Raw genomic sequence first — 20,179 nt, forward strand, 5'->3', positions numbered from 1 at the left:
GGGGGGCATCAGGTGAGCAAGCTAGTGAAAAGTTGCACACGGAGAAGAGAAGGTCTGCACACATCCAAAAACGTATTTTAAATGCAAAATAGATTTTCGTGTGCTCGAAATACTTTCTTCTTTGCGAGACAAACATTTTCTCCACAAAACTCAGTTCGCGCGTGTGCAAAACGCACTTTTGCGCGCTCAAAATATGATCTTTCGCGCGCAGAATTTCGGCAGAAATGTAATTCCATACATCCCTAGTTTAAATAAGAGTGTTTTATTAGATATATTAATGTGCTTGTTGTGACCTTAATTGAGATGTTCATTGTTTTAGTCTCAGATAAATACTTCTCTGATTCCAAATATAGATAGATTTATTATTTTTATTAAAGTTACATAATTATAAATATATTACCTTCTTAAATAGCTTCACTCTTTTTTTTTTTCTTTTTTTTTTTTGCAGCTTGTAGTGTTAGGAACAGTGTTTTGACAATCAGTCTCAATGTAGCTTCCCCAGCACTGCTTAGTAGACGACCAGCATCCCGCGTTGGCTTGCAACCAATGCATGGAAATACTCATGCACTGCAATGTATATAACCACAGTCTGTTTCTTTTTATTAGAAACATTGGCTGCACTCACGTCTCACACTAATGGTTGTGCTTTTGGTGTAAACATTTTTCATTTCCCCTCTGATCTGCTGCCATTTCATTTCTCTAACCCTGGGAATGTCTGGCACATCTGTGGTGCTGTTGTTCTTACTTCTCCTTTAGAAATATCTCATATTGTGAATATTAATGCACATAATCACTGTATATAATTAATAAAAATGAGATGACACCATAAACAGTTGTGTTAGCCGTACTGCAATTTATATGCCCAGCTGCACCGATGGGAATTCTCATGTCTGCTTGATGTTGTCACAAAATGCTTATTAAGAGCATAAAACCTTTTGAAATAATGTAAGGTTCTCTTTTAAAATAAGGTAAAGAGTATACAGTGTCACAGCAAAAACAAGCATCTCCCCAGTTGAGTCCTGTGACCTGTGCATGGTGTCATTTAGGTCAGCACGATAGCTCTAAAAATATCATCACAAATGCTGTCAATCTGAATTTAGAGTGAAGGAGCTGACCGTGGATCCCAATGCTGTGACGGAAGGAGTCCGCCCCAATGTCAACTCCATCAACCAGCTGGACATCATGGATGAGGAATGGGAATTGGGCAACTCCCCTCAGAGAGATGACCTCAAACTGCTCTGTGAACAGAATGTAAAACCGCATCTGTTCCTTGTACTTCCTCTGCTTTAAACTGCATGCACGATGATACAGTAATGACACCTACTTCAGAGATACTTTTTAGAAGTGTAATTTGTGACCAAGTGTTACTGTCTACATATATAAATTATATTATAAATGTCACTTGATAACTTTAATACGTCCTTGCTAAATATTAAGTATTAATTTCTTTAAAAAAAAGAAAGAAAGAAAGAAACGGTAATCGATTTGTCGTCTTTTAGATACTGTGAACCAAACTCCATTAAGACTTGTAGGTCGGATAAAAGCTTGTGTTTGAATATTGACAGGAAGAGGAAGTCTCCCCTCAGCTCTTCACGTTTCACGAGGCAGTGTCTCATCTGGTGGAGATGGAAGAGCAGGTTCTGGAGGACCACAGGGCTGTGTTTCAGGTATTTATTCCTCTAAGGTCACTTTCATACTAGAGCTTTTTAGTCCAGTTGACGTCAGCGTTTGGTTTGTTGTGGTGCCTTTTTTTTTTTTCTGAACTGTTCTTTCGTTTGTACTCTGATACAGTTCAGTCCCAAAACTGAAAAAGGGAATTGTTAATGAGGATTTTTACACTATATGTGCTGACAGGAGTCTATCAGGTGGCTTGAGGATGAGAAGGTTCTCCTGGAGATGACTGAGGAGGTGGACTACGACGTGGACTCATACTCTTCTCAGCTTGAGCAGATTCTTGACCAGAAGATTGAGATCCTTTTTGAGCTCCGAGGTAATGCATCCTCTAGAATGTTTTTCCTTTCAGTTTTCCCCTGATGGAATGATTATTAATGGATGTGTGTCTGCTCGTGTTATCAGATAAAGTGAGGTCATTCCGTTCTACTCTCCAAGAGGAGGAACAAGCCAGCAAGCAGATTAACCCCAAGCGGCCCCGTGCGCTGTAGCCTGGAACACGCTCACGGGGAAACGACAAACACAAGAGTCCTGTAGGCTTCTTGATAGTATTCAGAAGTATTCTGAAGAAACCTTTCCTACTTTCAGATGTGAAATAAAGTGTTGGGTAATTCTCTTCATCACTAGAGGATAAAATAACGGGATTTTTTTCATCATTAAAACCCTTGATGAATGATTCTGAGGAAAGCTTTAGAATTTTTTTATTAGTATCGATTTTATTTATTTACTTTTTCATTGTAGGTTAAGGGTACAGACTTGTATCAGTTGATACTCACATTTTTTTTTTTAGTTGTACCACTGAAATCCTTCTTTTCAAGTTGTTCTAAATTGTATGCATAAACACTCTGCAACAGTTTATCACTCCGTTCCTAGCATGGCTGACTGGTTCATCTGCACTTTAAATAACCTTGTTTTTTCGGGGTCCGTTTACCGTACTTGGCACGGTGTATGTTTCTGTTGATTGGCTGATACAGCATTTTATTCTGTATCACCTTGCCATTTCTTGAAGGTATAATAGTTGAAGTTTAAGACATTGTCAAAGAAGCATTAAATGCACTGGGAGAAAAATCTTGAGGGTATGTGAATGAATGTGAGAATTGTCAGCAGTTAGTTTTGTTGGTTTATCAATGACCGCTGTCCCTTTTTTACACGATATTCTCTTTGCCGTCTCTCTCATCTGTTTATCTATAGAATGCTTTTGTGCCAAATCATGTTTCCTTGTGGAAAGGAAGTTAACAGTCCACCAACTTCGTGTTTTGCTTTTAAAACTTCCCAACCTTCTCGCATCTCCTATTAAAATTTGTAAAATGTAATAACTTACAGCAAGTTTGTCATAACAAATAGGGAATACCACTTATCCGCTGCAGATGTTTTCAGTGTTGGCACCTCTCAATTCAGTGGTTGCTAAATAAAGAATGATTCAACAAAATTCTCCATTTTTATCCTGTTTCCTGACTTTGTTTTGATCCCTGTTTTAAAGAGTACTTAAACTGTGATTTCTTGTCTTTGTAAAATCAGAGAAGAGTTTTTCGACTGTAGAGATTGGCAGCTTTGTCCAAGAGGGTGAGAATGAAATTTATAAATTAACTTGACTTTTCCAAGGTTATTAAAGTAAACTAAAACCATTTAAAAAATCTTTTTATTTTTTAAATATCATTTAAGCTAGTTGACAAGGCAACTTTTTTCATTAATTTTCGTTTAGTTTATTTGCATGTACTAAAAAAATATATAGACAAAACATAAAATTACTATAACTAAAATGAAAACAAAATATTACAATGGCGAATTCAACAAAAACAAAAAAATATATATAATAGTTTAAAGATCTCGATACTAAAATAAAACTACCCTTCAGACTTGAGAAGTAAAAATACTTTTTCATATTTTGACATCATAGATATACCTTTTTTTAAATCAGGACTTCTTCAAACAACTTAAAACTGCTGTATTAAAGTCGAACACTGATTTAATACTCATTTGAGTGGATGCAGTTCCAAAAAGTAGGGGATGGTGTGTAGGTTGCGCTGTTTGCTAATGATTCCCTTTACAATGAGCTCTAAGAGAAGAAAAAGGGTGTTTGGGTAAATAAACAAATAGAACAACAACGGCAGTATTATTATCAGCAAAGTTCCTAAACCAAACTGTAGAAGTACCATCACATTTTATTATTAGTAATAATTTCATTTCAAGCTATAGGTTTTGTACACATTGCTGAAACCACACCAGTATTTATTGCAGTAATAACGACTTTTATTATTCCATATTTAAATAACCAGATTAAAACACATCTGATAAATGCTGAAATAAATGTGATATTTAAAAAAAAAACATATGTATGTTGTATTTTATTATGTTTTGTAGCTGACTTTTATTTTGAAATTCCTACTTCCGGAAGGCGTTGTCGTTGCGTTATTGAAGCGCTTTTCACGCCTCTGCTTGTCATACACGCCGTTTATCCTGCCGTCGGTTAACCATCCTTCACCTTAGTGTCTTCTCCGTTTCCGTGCACGTTTCTTCGTCCTGGCATTTCTTTTAATTTATCTATAATTTATTTAAGAATTCAACTTTTGGCGTCACACAGGTATCTCCAGTGTAATGCTGCGGAGAAAAGACATTTTCACCACGTAAACGAAGGTACTGTTAATCACAAACCAACTTCATTAATCACGCTGCCTCTAAAATGTATTTAATATAATTATATACGTTATATCACATTTCTCATATGCCTGGCACGTTTGACAGATCGCTATCAAGCTGACGTCGTCCTCCAGATTTGAACGGGCTGTTAGAAATCTCTTAAATACACTCAATTGCTAAGTACGCCATAGAACAACGCAGATCAATACCATAGTTTAAGGGTTTTGTTTTATTAGATCCCAGTGCATCATTCTCTTATGTTTCTGTCCTGTAACTGCCCTCTTCTGTAGGGTCAGGTGTATTTTAGGGTGGGCCACCCGAACTGTATTAGTCACACACTGCCTCTAAAATGTCTTTAATATAACTATAACTGTAAGTATATCACATTTATAATATGTTATATTATATTCCTGAAATATTTATATAAATTTAATATACAATTTTATATTTAAGGGACTGAAGACCCTATTAAATTACAAAGAAAAATAGCATTCTCTTTGTTTTACTCCTTAAAGTTGACAAAATTAACTTTTTAAGTTGAGGTTGTAGACAGCATAATATTTCAAGAGGCATCAAAGTGTACATTAATGTGAAGTATATACATTTGTATAAAGTATATATTTGCTTATAATTTTAAATATATATTAAAAGGCGTCAAATAAAGTATAAAACCACCAGTAGAATATGTGCTAATCTTTAATGAAATATTCTGCCTATAATTCTAATTTTAATCATTTTATTTTTTTATTTTAAAATTACAATTAATTCATTTTAATATCAGTTTATAATTATACATGCACATATTTATATATTACTGCTTATAATTTTATACCGTAAAAAGGTTTTAAGAGGCATCTAATAAAGTATAAAAGCACTGGTTGAACATCTGCTAAATATAATGAAATATTCATAGCCTGTAATTTACATTTTAATAATTTTAAGATTAAAATGTATTATTTGTCAAATTTAAATGTATTGATATTTATATCAGTTCATATACATGTATATAATTTTATTCAAATAGAATATGTGGCTAATTTTGTTTCTTTGGGAGAAAACAGTTCTCATCCCATTTGATCTTTAAAATTCTCTGTTGTTCTTGAGCGATACATTTAACTTGTTGATTGTTCCATCCAGACTGTTGTGTAGCTTGACTGTAGTGTATGGAAATCATTTAATAAATAGCAGTTAACTTAGTAACTATTAACCCCACAAAAACATTGTTAATTATAAATTCTACTTTTTCAGTAGTGTCAGAGTTGTTCCATGTGTTCGAAAATAATTGATGCATTCTACTGTCTTTGCTCCCATAGATCTAATCCCACAATCTCATTGTGAATTCAACAGTCACCACGCCCACTCAGAGAAACATGAGCTCACACAAGAGACCTGTCCGGGTTCGGCCCGATTCTGACACCAGTTTCTCCATGGCCTGTGACCCGAACGCACCAGGTGCGGAAGAGGGCCCTGGGCTCCTGGCCAAGCTGATGGAGCTTCCCCTAGCCCGTCTGTCCCGACAGCAGCTGAAAAAGCTGGAGGAGCATCAGTACAGCAGTGCAGGACGGTCCCTCCTGGAGCCCTTCATGCAGGGATTCTGGTGCTGGCTGGTGAGCAAAGTGCCTCTTTGGATGGCGCCGAACCTCATCACCATAGTGGGACTCGCTACTAATATTATCAGTACTCTGATACTGGTATACTACTGCCCTACTGCCACCGAACAGGTGAACTGCACTTTCACTGCTTCAGTAGATTCCATTGCTGGTTTAAACAGATCAACTACAAATCCTAATTCATTTTATTTTCACCTGCTGACAGTGGTATAGAATATTTAGCAGTTATTTGAATTATTATTAATTATTTTAATATCCTTTTTAGTCTAGATATTGTGATTTAGCAGCAGTTACAGATCTTGGTCATTTTTGCTGATCAGTTTTAATCTAATTATGAATATTTAGACCGATTGCTGTGGTCATTATCAAGACATTTTCTTTTTGTTGATTTTAATATCAGTTTATCTAATTATGAATATTTAATAGCTGTTGCAGTGGCAACTACTAGGACATTTTTTGTTGGTTTTGATATCAGTTCAGTCCACTTATGAATATTTAGTAGCCTATCTTTTACAGTAGTCACCTTAATAATGTGGCCTTTTTTGTTGATTTTAATCAGTTTGAATGTATTTAGGAATATTTAACAGCTGTTACAGTGGTCACCATTAAGACATTTTGTTGTTGATTTTAATATCAGTTTTAGTTATTTTTAATAGTTATTGCAGTGGTCATCATCATGACATTGTGTTTTTGATGGTTTCAATATCAATTCAGTCCACTTATAAATATATAATAGCTTTTATTACAGTAGTTACCACACTTTTGTTGTTGTTATTGTTGTTGTTGATTTGAATTAGTTTTAATTCAACTGATTTAAGATCAACTTTAATCTAATTCTGATTGTTTAGTAGCTATTATTGCAATGGTCACCATTAGGACATAACCTGTTTGATGACTTATAGTCAGTTTTAATTTGATTTTTATATATTTAACAGCTGTTACAGTGGTCACCATTAGAACACTGTCTTTTTGTTGATTTATATATCAGGTTTAGTTTTAGTTCAGTTACATATATAAGTCATTGTTGTAGCGGGAGGCCATGATCTTTTTGGCAATTTTAATATCCCTTTCATTTAACTTATGAATATTCACTAGCTATGAAAATAGTCACCATTAGGATGTGGTATTTATTGCTGATTTTAATATCAGTCTAAGTGTAATTATGAATATTTAGTAGTAATTGCAGTAAATTCTTGGTTTTACTTCTTACCCTGCCTCACATATAGTCTATGAAGGTCATAATTTAGTATATTCTGAGCTCTCCTGAAGAGATAATTGCTGTGGTCTATTTAAACCGTGCAATAAGATACTGTGTATTGTCAGACACAGCTTGTTCTGTCAGCTGTAACGGAGTCTGTTTATCAGCTATAACAGTCTTATGAGTCCTGATGTTATGGAAAACATCTACATTGCTCAAGTCTGCAATATGACACCCACTCTCTCTCCACGTACCATTAGTGTCTACAGTTAGGCTTATAGAGATAAAAGAACACATTCATATCCACCTTTATAAGTAGTATGAACTTTATAGTTCATACTGCAGTAAGTATGAACTTGCATGTTGGTTATTGGTTCACAAAGTCAGTGATAAAAAGCATCCAAGTGGACAGAAATTGAAGCCTATTTTATCTTTTTCAGGCACCAACGTGGGCATACTTAGCCTGTGCTTTGGGTCTGTTCATCTACCAATCATTGGATGCTATAGATGGAAAGCAGGCTCGACGGACCAATAGCAGCACACCTCTTGGCGAGCTCTTTGATCATGGCTGTGACTCCCTCTCTACAGGTCTGCTCACGTTTGTGAATGCAAATACAGTTGGCTACTATGATATTACACTTAGATCTATGGCATTATGTTTTATTACTTTATTACGAAATTCATTTAAGAGATTGAGCCCTATACATTTGAGTAAAGATGTATAGGTCAAAATGTATTATCTATCAATGCAGACAGATGATAATTTATATTGCCTGAAACCTAAAATTCTAGACACTGGGCTTAAAAGCAAAAATATCATAATAAAAAAGTCTATTATAAAAAGCTATTATATTATAATATTATTGTATATTTATTTATATTTATATTATGATATATTTCTTCCTAAGTTTGTCATTAATAGAATAGCATCTAGATAGCATCTCTTATTCTGTTTTAAAATATTGTGGAAGAATACTTTACACTAGGGCTGCACGATAAATCGAAATGGAATCAAGATCGCGATTCGATAGAAGCTGCGATTGTCATGCGTATCTTTCAGTGAAGCACGGTTCTGTGATCAGCAGTAAATCTCCATCCAAAGGCCAGAGGGCGCTCTCGCGCTGAAACTCCAAATACGCCTTGCAGAAGAAACCCAGGAAATGCCTATCGCTGCAGCTGAATAAACAGAAGATTCAACTGCTTTCATTGATTCAACGTGACTAATAAACACACGACTACGGCAATATACGGTTTATCTGAGTTCTTATTATTATAATTTTCATTCAAATAAAGTATATTTATAATGCAATGCCTTTATCACTGCTTAAATACTATGAAATATGTCTGGAACGCTGCGCTTTGGCATGTGAGTGAAAACTGTCCTCTTAATCATAATCGATGGCTCCTGTACTTCACGTACAGTTCACAAATATTATATTTGAACGTTCTGTTCTGCTCATGGGAAACCAGCAGCTTTCAGACAGCTGTTGTACTGCTGATAAAGGACTACAGAAAGAAAGAAAGAAAAGTGCTAGAGTTGAGTGAGATTAATAATTAACTCATTTTATTTCATCTTTTAATCACTTCTTTGCTTGTGCAGAATTGATGTGACTGAGGTTCAAATCTACATTATAATCATGTACTTACTGGCTGCCATTGGAGGAACGGCTTTTTGGCAATCTGTGGTAATTCAAAACAGTCTTAATTCTTTCATATTTTGGTCATATGATTAGACCATATTCTCAAGGACAAATTTGTTAAATCTGTATATCATGGTCGGTCAGGAAATCTGATTCTCTAGCATGTTGCATGTGTTGAGTGAAATGCAGAATATCTTTACATGTACAATGAAAAGGACTCATATATAATGATGTGATGATTAGAAACAGGATATGAGAGATTTGTTTTTAATCTTTCAGATCCCTGTGATAAATATCCAGATTAAAATAATACCGGCCATTTGCACTCTTCTGGGTGCCGTTTTCTCCTGCACAAACTACTTCCGGGTTATATTCACAGGCGGAATGGGCAAAAATGGATCTAGTGTTGCGGTAAGTAAAAGCTGAAGTGTTTGGGATTTCTGCACCACCAAACAGAAATGCAAAAAGACAAAATGAAAAATAACAAAATGTATAGTGACAAACACTGTCCTTTACTGCTTGAGTGTAAAATTCATAGTTTTGTGTTATTTATTTTTATTTTTATTATATTTAATTCTAAAAGTAACCTTCTTTTTTAATTGAAATAAATTTTAATTGAACTAAAATAGTTTAAAATGAGTTGTTTACTCTAGTCTAGGACCAATTGGACCAACCTGAAAATGATTTTTTAAATAATAATTTGAGCTAAAGTAGTTTAAATATAAAATACCTTAAAAATATAAATGGCTTCTGTTTGTGAAATGCTTCGAAATAATGATTAAAGGGGTCATATGATGTTGCTAAAAAGAACATTATTTTGTGTATTTAGTGCAATGAAATGTGTTTATGCGGTTTAAGGTTAAAAAAACACATTATTTTCCACATACTGTACATTATTGTTTCTCCTCTATGCCCTGCCTTTCTGAAACGTGTCGATTTTTACAAAGCTCATCGGTCTGAAAAGCGAGGTGTGCTCTGATTGGCCAGCTATCCAGTGCGTTGTGATTGGCCGAATGCCTCAAGCGTGTGACGGAAATGTTACGCCCCTTAACATACTGTGATGCTGTCTCCCGGCACGACCAGACAAAACCAATAAAACCCATTACAAACGAGGCATTTGTTGCATCCAGTGGGGACATAATTACAGATTATAATGACTTATACTGTCTTTTGACAGTATTATTATTATTTTTATATTATTATTATACACTGCTCAAAACTCACGTTTGAATCGTCAGTGGCAAATCCTTTAAATGAAAACATACTTACAGACTGTGAGTCAGAACAGCCGGCATTGTAGTCTACTCTACCAGGATCAGGAAACAGTCCTCCATAAAATGTGCTGCACACATCTTAATATTTGAGTTGAACTGTTCTGGAACAGTGTTGTAAATACAACGAAACACACTGCAACAACAATACTACAGTGAGAATCAAAGTTACGCCTTCTTTCTTTGCGTGAACATTTGGGCGTTATTTGCAAGTTATGCAAATCTTCCCACATCGTGACGTAGACATGTGGGGGCGTGTTAGAACGAGCCGTTTTAGGTAGGCATGGTTGACACTTTTATAAAGAATATCTCTTTGGATTTGAGACTTTAGTCTTTGCAAATTTACAGATCTTCTTTATGCACCAAGAGCTTGTAACACTCCAAAGAGAAAGGAAAAATTGAAATCGCATCATATGACCCCTTTAAGCAACAATTTTTTTTCATGCAGTATGTATCAGACATTTGCATTGTTAAATGCACATGATGTGAACTTAATTTAAAACAAAAGATCTTGTTACTTTGTCAAAATTAATCTAACGTCTAAATTATTTGCACATCTGTTTTTCTTCTTTTGTTAGGGAACAAGCGTTTTGTCTCCATCCTTTCATATAGGAGTGGTAATCACACTTGCTCTAATGATCTATAAGAAGTCTTCAATGCAGCTATTCGAGAGACATCCCTGTCTCTACATCTTAGCATTTGGATTTGTCTCGGCCAAACTCACCAACAGACTGGTGGTAAGATCATGAATGACATCAATATACTGTATTTATTTCAGCTTCACTAAATAAGTGCTATGATAAATTGCTCCTAACACATATGAATACTATTGGCAGATTATTGATGTACCTCTACCTGAACTGTTTTTATAGTTGGCAGGAAGAATTATGGCTTGTATGTGAGCATAAACCCGCTGTTAGTATGATTTTCTGCACATTTTAACATAAATACTTGACATTGTTGTCTGTAGTTCATATCTGTCAGACTCGAACCGCATTAGCATCAGTTAATGTAAATGTCACTACAGTCACATCTGTTTTGTTTTCCAGGTTGCTCATATGACAAAGAGTGAAATGCATCGTAATGACCTGGCCTTCACCGGACCAGCGCTGCTGTTTCTGAACCAGTACTTCAACAGTTTCATTAATGAGTACTGTCTTCTGTGGGTCGCTCTGGTATGTGTAAGATTTGTCTGAAAACATAGATTTTCCTTGCTCTTTTGAAAGAAAGAGCTCACTGTAGTATGTAGACATCACATCGCATGGCTTCTTACACTGTCTGCTGAGATTAGTTATTGAAATGAAGTTGAAACAAAGGTCATTCAGAAACCCTCATGGTCGTGACGTCACAATTACAGGCACATTCAAGTCAACATGATATAAGAATCGCCACGATTTACGCTCTTAATAAACTTTCCTGGTCATATTATGCACAATTATGCACATTATTTCAAATTTAAAAAGAAATCTGCAATATAATAACTTGCTCTTCCTCTGAAACAACTTCGATCTGTTTACACTATTAACACATTGAGGTATGTATTCTATGAAAAACGTCTTTTGTGAGAAAAAAGTCAGAATTGCAAGTTTATATCTCAGAATTCTGACATTATAACACTCAAATGCAACTTAATATCCCACAATTATGACTCTAACTCATAATTGTGAGTTTATATCATGCAATTCTGAGAAAATTACCTTTTTTTATTATTTATTTAGTGGCAGAAACAGGCCTTTATAGTTATGAATTTCATATATACAGTATACATATATATATCTTTTTTTTTTTCACTGAACATCCTGTTTCACCTGGAAATATGTCTGATTACAGAAGTAAAATGGATTGTGAATGGGGTTTCACATTGACTTCACTTGTTTAGTATTGATCAACTTATTACTCATTTCACATGTGAAGATACTTGCTAATCATATCCAAAGTATAGAATTCTTAAAGTTACGGGAGCATATAGGGTCAGAGAGAGAGTGAAAATCATCTTGTAAAACTAAATTATGACTGTTTTTGGTTCAAGAAACCTTAACTAACATTATAATCAGAGGGGAAAATATAAAAGTGTAGATCTTAGCTATTTAACTGTGGGAAGTGCATGATCTCCACCTTTATTTAACCCCAAAAAACATACCCTGCTTTTAAATTTTTCATCTTGCCATATCAAAAATGCATTTGTTATGCTTTAGCTTTTTCCTTTTTATTTGTAGGTGCTGTCAGCGTTTGATCTGGTGCGGTACTGCGTGAGTGTCTGTAACCAGATCGCCACACACTTAAACATCCGTGTCTTCAGCATCCAGCCTCCGTCTCCATCCAGAGTCCAGGCAGACAGCAGAAATCACCACTAACCTCTCGTCCCCTCTCCCTCAAACACCTCCAGTAGGTCACGCACCTACTGAAGTAGTGTAAATGACAACTCGCAGAGCCCGAGCCCAAATGGCTGCAGTTATGAACTTTGTTCTCATAATGAAGAGAGAGAGAGGATATTTGAAGGACGATAGGGAATATTTAAAAGAATATACATCCTACGGTTAGAACACCATTCAGCTGTCAGTATTTTGTTGTTAGATGACCAGTTTTGTTTGCCATAGTTAGAAGATCTGCCACAGAGGCCACAACTATGAATGTTTTTTTTTTTTTTTTTTGTCAGTTTTAATGTTTGTTTTATTTTGTTTTTGTTTGTTTGTTTTGTTTTTTTTGGGGGGGGGGGTGTTGTGTGTGTGTTTTTTGTTTTGTCTGTTTTGTTTCAGTTTGTTTTTTGTTTCAGTTCATTTTGTTTTGTTTTGTTTCATTTAATTTTGTTTAGTTTTGGACCAAGTATTTTGCCCAGCAGTGTAGAATTCATTCCATTAACAGCCAGCACTCCATCTGAATGCAGTTTCATAATTACAGAACGCTATAGGCATTAACTGGAATCTTTGCGGCCATTCACTAATCAAAATTTACACTTTTACCAGTTCAAAGCGGTGCTCTATTGTCTGCGAGGAGCAGAGAGCATTCAGAGAGGTAAGAGATAACATCAGATCTTATGACAAGAAAAACAGGCGCAAGAGGTTCCATCAATATTTCAGAAATGACAAGAATTTCACATTTACAAATCCTGCTAATTCAGCCTCTCATCTGATGTCATTCGGTAAACTAATCTATACAGTATGTATCATTTTTCTTTCTATGCATATGTTACTTTGTGTTTGTAGTGTTTTGGAGGGGATTATTATTATTATTTAAGTATACCAATGTCACTAAATGATAAAAACTGTATTAGAAACAGTTTTTTGATAGTGCCATATTTTCTTAATAATAACTGGGGCCAAGATAGACGTCTAGAATGGTTATAAGTGAGTTACACTGTACAAATGAACCCTTAATAATAGATGACATTAAAACCTTAAAAATTAGTGTTTTTGCTCTAAATACATTAGTTAATGTGATAACTTGTGCTAATTTATTTTTGTGCTAATTTATTTTTGTGCCTTTTATTTGTCACTGTCGGTATACTCCTCTATGCACACAGTAAACGGACTCAGCGATGTTGATATTTTTTAACCTCTTGTGTAAATTGCATTTTGTTTGTAAGCATCATACTCCACAAAGATGCAATTTCATATTCCTGCATGTCGCGTTATTGAATTAGCAATCTGCAATCAGTTTTTTACCCTCATGCCAATTTGTTTTGGACATTTATATTGCAAAACAATAGACATTAACTCTGAAGTTCTGTATCGGGTGCTTCCAAGAGTAGAATATGAACAGAGTGGCCAAACTCCATGTATATTTCTCAAAACGCGTTATTGTTTTGCATCTACCTCTGAGCAGTTGCTTGTATATGTTATTTTAGTCTCTTGATTTGAGACTTTTATTGAAGATGTTTTAATCCTGTCGTGAATGTTATTTAAGTGGGTTTCCGTGTATTTGTGTTTCTCCCTTTTTATTTTTTTCTAAACGCGTCATCCGTTCACCTGGGCCGGTCTGAGGTCAGCCAAAGCTGCAAAACACACATAGTTGAAGAAAATGGTGTCTGTCGCTGCAACTACATTTGCATACATGTAGAATTTGTACCTCGACCAGTATTTTTGTTGTTCTGTTGATTTACATCAAATACTTTACTTTGTAATAGACTAATGGTCATGAAATAAAGATTGTTATATTTATGTTAACAGATTTCTTGATCACTGCCTCAGTTTGTTTTAGTGTTATGTTTTAGTTCTTATGCTACCAACAATGTACCATGGTTTTGGACATGCTCCATAGAAGCAGAGTTATTATAATTAAGTAAAACAAACTAAAACCATAAAAAAAACTAAAAGTGAAATAAAAGTTAATAACTACACAGACACATTAAAAACTATAATAGTATATCAATGGTACCAAAATAACGCTAGTACTGTGATTTCCTATGAAGTGCATTTTGGAGCAACATGTATACTAATATAAGCAGTAAATATTCTCTTTATTAAGTCACATTTGGAATTTCATGACCCCTTAAGTATTTTATAAGGACTCCATTACTGTGCTTCATTACTTAAACAGTGTGTATCTTTCACCCAGTATTAGTCTAATGAATCCTCTCTATTGTGGAGCAGTTAATGTGGGCCTTGCAGCCTCCAAACCTTAACCAACCTAACAGTGTTTGGTGTGACCTTTCTGAATACAGTGGCCTTTAAATCCAAATTAAATCCATGCGCTTATTCAACAGTTACTGCAAAACTGTTGTCACCTTGAACAAAACTGAAACTTGTGTTTAAAAACTGCATATAAAATATACTGTGACATTATTTTCATTTTCTCAAATTAGTATTACCATAATTCTCAATTCTGTAATACATCCTATTCCTGCTTTTTAAATGAAAAAGCATCATAGTTAACTGAAACAATAAAAAGATGAAATAAAAGAAATATATATAAAAATATAACTAAAACTGAAATAATAACTATATAGACATTTAAAAGAAAAAATAACAAAAAAAACTGATAATGACTAAAACACAACAAAATTACTAATGAAAATTAAAATTAAAAAAAACATATAATTACTAATAATTGCTAAAATGAAAATTGAAAATATAAATAAAAAATATATCTTAATTATACTAAAACAACACTGATCAGAATAAATAAAAAAATCAGTAATGATGTCTTTCCAAAAAATACTTGTAATAAATGTATATTAAATATATATTTTTTTGTAACAGTAATAATATTTTTCATAAATTTTATTAAAATATCACACAAAAAATTATTAGGCTTATATTTAGATTTTGATATAAATTAAAAAAAATATATATGATGCATATTTGTCAGTTGTACATAAATGAAACTGGAAAGAAACTTCACTCATTAAATTAATTATTTTTATAGTTAAAAAGTACATTATACATTATATTTAAATGTGTTTAATGTGTTTAAAATACTTTCACCATGCAACAAAAATGTGGTCCTTCATATTCTTTGTGCAAAATATAATATCTTATTTTTTTCTTTATCTTTTCTATGTTATTGTTCATTTCCAGTGTGTTTTAACATACCTTCAGAGGGCACTGTCTGTGTGTGTGTGTGTGTGTGTGTGTGTGTGTGTGTGTGCGTGCGAGCGAATTTTCACGCTGAATGAGTGTCAGCTGACTTTGGTCACAGGACTTTAGGGAGAGCATCACACAAAATCATTCAGATTTTAGAGGCACTAACCCACTCTATAACCGCCTCTGATCTATCTCTTTATATTTCTGTGTTTGTGAACATTCATTTCTGTGTAACTAATTCAGCTTCACCAGACGATGTTGATGATTTACTTTTGTGATGCTGAGTCTCAGCCGAACTGACGTCCCCTTATTTGTTTGCATGAGGAAATAAGCGTGTTCTGAGTCTTGTGTTTGTTCAGTTTTCTGCATGCTCCCCTCAATGTATTTAACTGTGTGTGCATATATATCTATGTGTAACTTTCTGTCTATTGGGTTGATTTGACCTTTAAGCTCATGTTGTGTTACTGATGGTTCTTGATGTTGGTGATCTCTGAGTGAATATCTGAATGTGAGGGCAGTATGTGGTGGTTTCAGAGAGGTCTCTGTGCTCTTCCGGGGTCTCTAGTTATCTGGTCATCCGATACATTCCTCATCTCTTATGCCACAGCGGTCGTGTTGGGCCATGCTGACATACTCATTCCATACATAAGGTACGTTTTTCAGTTTTATTTGTACTAGATGTCCATGCAGAGTCATGCATCATTTTAGGCTTTGAGAAACATTTTATGAAGAGAAACCTTGTTGCATGAATACTTGGAATGCATAAGATGAAAATAAATCATGCATTTTTTAGTGTAGTATCACTTTTTAGAGTTTGACGGATGTAGATCAGAGACATTCTGTGAACTACCATCTGTATCTTTCAGCTTCAGTTGACTGCTTTGTTTTATTTCTGTCATCTGTCAAACTGTGCATTTATTATTTTGTTTGTAGTGACACAGGCACTGAGGTTCCTGAACGCTGTGTGTTTTGCTTCATGCTGTCAATCTCAGCTTTCTCAGGTAATGCTGTGCATCTTGTCCTTTTGAGTTCTGTATTCTGCCAAGGGGTTTTAGTTCAAAATCACTTGTTTATTTTAGTTTTTAAATGCATTTAAAAACAAATGCTGTTTAGTGCATGACTTGGTTCTCTCACATTCATTTAAATGGGTCATATGATGCGATTTTAATTTTTCCTTTCTCTTTGGAGTGTTACAAGCTCTTGGTGCATAAAGAAGATCTGGGTCATTGCATGTCAGGTCAACCAGAGGTCCCCAGCTATTTTTGTTTTTTGGTGAAAGAAATACATAAATGAAGAAGAAAGACAACATATTAAATGTCATGCATGAATATTTACTGAGTAATCCAAAAATTACTGAGTAATTTTGTAGAGGGGGGTCAAAATGACAATTTTCACCTGAGATTTAGAGCCAAGAGATGGCAGCATCATTATGATTTTACAGGTCTGTTAGCAAAATCTGCTGACTTTAGCAATCTTTGTTGCATTATATACAAATGGTGACAGTTCAAAAGTTTGCATGGCTGTAACTCAAGAAGTAATATCCTTTTAGATTTTGTTTCTCAACAAACCTTTCTTTAAGGGCCCTATATGGGGATTTCAGTGTTTCCCCGTGAGTAAATTGTTAATTCTAACAAATTTTCAAATGAGGGTCACTTTGCGTACAGCTGATACGTTTTTCTTTTAAATAGGAATGTTTGAAGAACAAATAATGTTGAGAGTAGAGATGTATCTTGTTTCGTTCTATCAAAACAATTGCCTAGAGCATACCTGTCTAAGTGCCATAAATATTATCTTCCCAAATTAAACGCTCTCAATATGTGCTAAAGATATTTCAATATCCTTTTAGATTCTAATTTACAAACTTTTTTTTGGTATATTCAGTTTTAAGGCCCTGTAGGGTTCGGTTCCAGAGATATGGCGATCTTGAAGTGACTCCATGTGCAAATTGTTGAATTTTACCCATTTTAAAATGGTGAAAGACCAAATTTGTGTTTATCTAATCATGATTGTTGACACCGCAGAAATGCAAATAAGAATTAGCAGCCCAACTTGTATTTTTATTTATTATTATTATTTTTTTAAATATTTTGGTGATGTAGGGAAGTTGTGGCCTAATGGTTAGAGAGTCGGATTTGTAACCCAAAGGTTGCGGGTTCGAGTCTCGTACTGGCACGGAACAGCAAAAAATGGCTGCCCACTGCTCTGGGTGTGTGTTCACGGTGTGTGTGTGTGTTCACTGCTGTGTGTGTGCACTTTGGATGGGATAAATGCAGAGCACTAATTCCTAGTATGGGTCTCTATACTTGTCCACATGTCACTTCACTCACTCATGTAGAGGATTGATTCACCCCTACTCTCCTGTATGCATGTTTGCAAGGTTGGGCACCATGTATGTGCGATATAAACAAGTTCAGGCTTTGATTTCAGCCTCTGAGTCGGGCTTACAGCTGCTGACCTATACATGCCTCCTGATGGGCATTGTCAGCACTGTAGGGATGTGCTTTGTGGCCAACTTCCAGGTGACACCCACAGTTTCATTCTCTGATCTGAGTGTCAGTTCTCTGAAACTGTCAGTGTAATGTTTTTTTATATTCTTCCAGAAAACAGATATGAGATCCATCCACCTTTTGGGAGCAGGGCTGACCTTTGGTGCTGGGACGTTGTATGTACTGGTCCAGACTGGCATGTCGTATCGCATGCAGCCACGTTTCCACGGCAGGGATATTTTTTGGGCTCGTATGGCTGTGGGAATGTGGTCGCTCATTAGCATAATTACATGTATCCTTTTTCTCAATATATATGCAGTCTTTAAAATCATCTCAGTTTGTAATGATTCTCTATATTTCTTATAAACCAACTGCATCAGTACTCTTATACCTGTTCTGCTTCTTTGACTGAATCTGTCAGTTTTCATATCCTCTGTATTAATGTATGATGACCTGCCTGGCGTGGATGTAGCTAATAATTTCCACTTGCAGGCAGCCCAGAGAGAGAGTAAGACAGATGATACACTTGATCTGAAGTTACTATACAGGCTCTTTTATTATTTCAAACATAGTACCTTCATACATGCTGGACATATATGCAAATTATCTGTGTGCAAATAACTTACTATAGTTGGCCAAATATGCAGTGTTCAAGAGAAGTCACTCTGAGGAACAGTAAATCCCCAATTATTATTATTTTTGGTGTATATATACTGTAGTGTAACTGCATTTGTGAAGGTATGTGAATGTATGAAAAAAAATCACATTAAGTCACATTAATATAATGAAAGTGTAACTTTCATGGAAATACACTGGTTTAATATAATATAGCAAAGATTTGAAGGAAAATTACATTAGGTTAGTGTTATGTAGGGGTCTGAGGAAAATAATTCTGATGGAAACACTGCGATTTTTAAATGTTTTTGAAAGAAGTCTCTTATGCTCACCATGACTGCATTTATTAGATAACAAAAAACAGTAATATTGTGAAATATTATTAGCCTACAATTTGAAATAACTATTTTCTATTTTAATATATTTTAAAATGTAAATCCTGTGATGTAAAGCTGAATTTTCAGCATCATTAATCCAGTCTTCAGTGTCACACACGATCCTTCAGAAATCATTCTAATATGCTGATCTGGTGCCCAGTTATTAATAATGAATAGTTATTAATGGATCTTATTATCATTCATGTTAAAAAAACGTTTTTGCTGCTTAATATTTTGGGGAAATTGATGATGCATTGGTAATGGATGTGTATAGATGTAAATGTAAACTCTACTGTATTTTAGGGTTTTCTACACTCTAAAAAATGCTGGGTTAAATACAACACACGTTTTTGCTTCTTAATATTTTGGGGAAATTGATGATGCATTGATAATGGATGTGTATAGATGTAAATGTAAACTCTACTGTATTTTAGGGTTTTCTACACTCTAAAAAATGCTGGGTTAAATACAACCCAGTGCTGGGTAAAACAGGGACAAACCCAGCACGCACCAGGTCAGTGCTGCAGCTGAATGGTCTCTGGCATCCTCCTTCATCTGCTTCTTCCTCACGTATATACATGATTTCCAGGTATGATCTGTTACTGTTACTTATACTGGTTCATGAGTTTGTATGTCATCACTTATCGTATAATGTGTAATAATATTTTTAGTATGTGCATAAAATCTAATTTGCTTAAGTTTGCCACCCGTTTGACCAAACCTCTTCCCCCCACCCCCCCCAGAAAATCACTTTGCGGGTTCAGCCTGTTCTTCAGAGTAACCATCTTTACAACTATCCTCACTATGAAGAGAGAGAGCACCTGCAGCATGGAGAGCGTTCACCTCTGCTGGCTGGTGCCATGTGAGAGACAATCTGCCACCGTGTGTCTGACATCCAGCACTGCAGCCGGCACTCAGTGGACAGTACTTCACAGATTTGAGTGTTCCCGAGGAAACTTTTCACGTTCAAGAGAAGCTCCTGTAACTTCTAAGCTTTCTGCATTATTCTGAGAATATTGAGAGAGAGTCTAGGTATGTATGTACAGATATTTTTACACACGTTTTATCGCCAAAGTATCACACCACTTTAAGTGTTTTTCCTTTTTAATTTTAGAAGAAACATGTTAAATGTTTTGACATATTTCAGTGCTT

The 20,179-nt window shown here is 34.9% G+C and overlaps 3 protein-coding genes across 5 annotated transcripts in view; all 3 read left to right on the top strand.

Moving 5' to 3' along the window:
- The window catches only part of kif2a (kinesin family member 2a), a 16,618-nt gene extending 13,518 nt beyond the window's left edge, over nucleotides 1-3,100 (top strand). For all 3 annotated transcript variants that reach the window (XM_016500129.1, XM_016500139.1, XM_016500135.1), the window contains 4 exons: nucleotides 1,101-1,251; nucleotides 1,566-1,667; nucleotides 1,855-1,990; nucleotides 2,077-3,100. In XM_016500129.1, the coding sequence (XP_016355615.1) occupies nucleotides 1,101-1,251; nucleotides 1,566-1,667; nucleotides 1,855-1,990; nucleotides 2,077-2,162 (475 nt within the window). In that variant the 3' untranslated portion in view covers nucleotides 2,163-3,100. The remainder of the gene's footprint in view (nucleotides 1-1,100; nucleotides 1,252-1,565; nucleotides 1,668-1,854; nucleotides 1,991-2,076) is intronic.
- A 993-nt stretch (nucleotides 3,101-4,093) lies between these two features.
- Nucleotides 4,094-12,711, top strand: cept1a (choline/ethanolamine phosphotransferase 1a). Its single transcript, XM_016501875.1, has 9 exons — nucleotides 4,094-4,305; nucleotides 5,622-6,029; nucleotides 7,557-7,766; nucleotides 8,460-8,482; nucleotides 8,717-8,801; nucleotides 9,036-9,167; nucleotides 10,606-10,764; nucleotides 11,077-11,202; nucleotides 12,244-12,711. Exons 2-9 carry the CDS (start codon nucleotides 5,679-5,681, stop codon nucleotides 12,379-12,381), a joined length of 1,224 nt encoding a protein of 407 aa, XP_016357361.1. The 5' UTR covers nucleotides 4,094-4,305; nucleotides 5,622-5,678; the 3' UTR covers nucleotides 12,382-12,711.
- A 3,357-nt stretch (nucleotides 12,712-16,068) lies between these two features.
- Nucleotides 16,069-20,101, top strand: dram2a (DNA-damage regulated autophagy modulator 2a). Its single transcript, XM_016501887.1, has 7 exons — nucleotides 16,069-16,199; nucleotides 16,483-16,560; nucleotides 17,927-18,068; nucleotides 18,150-18,327; nucleotides 18,457-18,583; nucleotides 19,520-19,616; nucleotides 19,771-20,101. The coding sequence occupies exons 1-7, from the start codon at nucleotides 16,069-16,071 to the stop codon at nucleotides 19,891-19,893; spliced, it is 876 nt and encodes a 291-aa protein (XP_016357373.1). The 3' UTR covers nucleotides 19,894-20,101.
- Nucleotides 20,102-20,179: the final 78 nt, after the last annotated feature.

The sequence above is a fragment of the Sinocyclocheilus anshuiensis genome, unplaced genomic scaffold (assembly GCF_001515605.1).
Source record: "Sinocyclocheilus anshuiensis isolate Anshui unplaced genomic scaffold, SAMN03320099.WGS_v1.1 scaffold477, whole genome shotgun sequence".
In the NCBI taxonomy this organism is placed as follows: Eukaryota; Metazoa; Chordata; class Actinopteri; order Cypriniformes; family Cyprinidae; genus Sinocyclocheilus; species Sinocyclocheilus anshuiensis.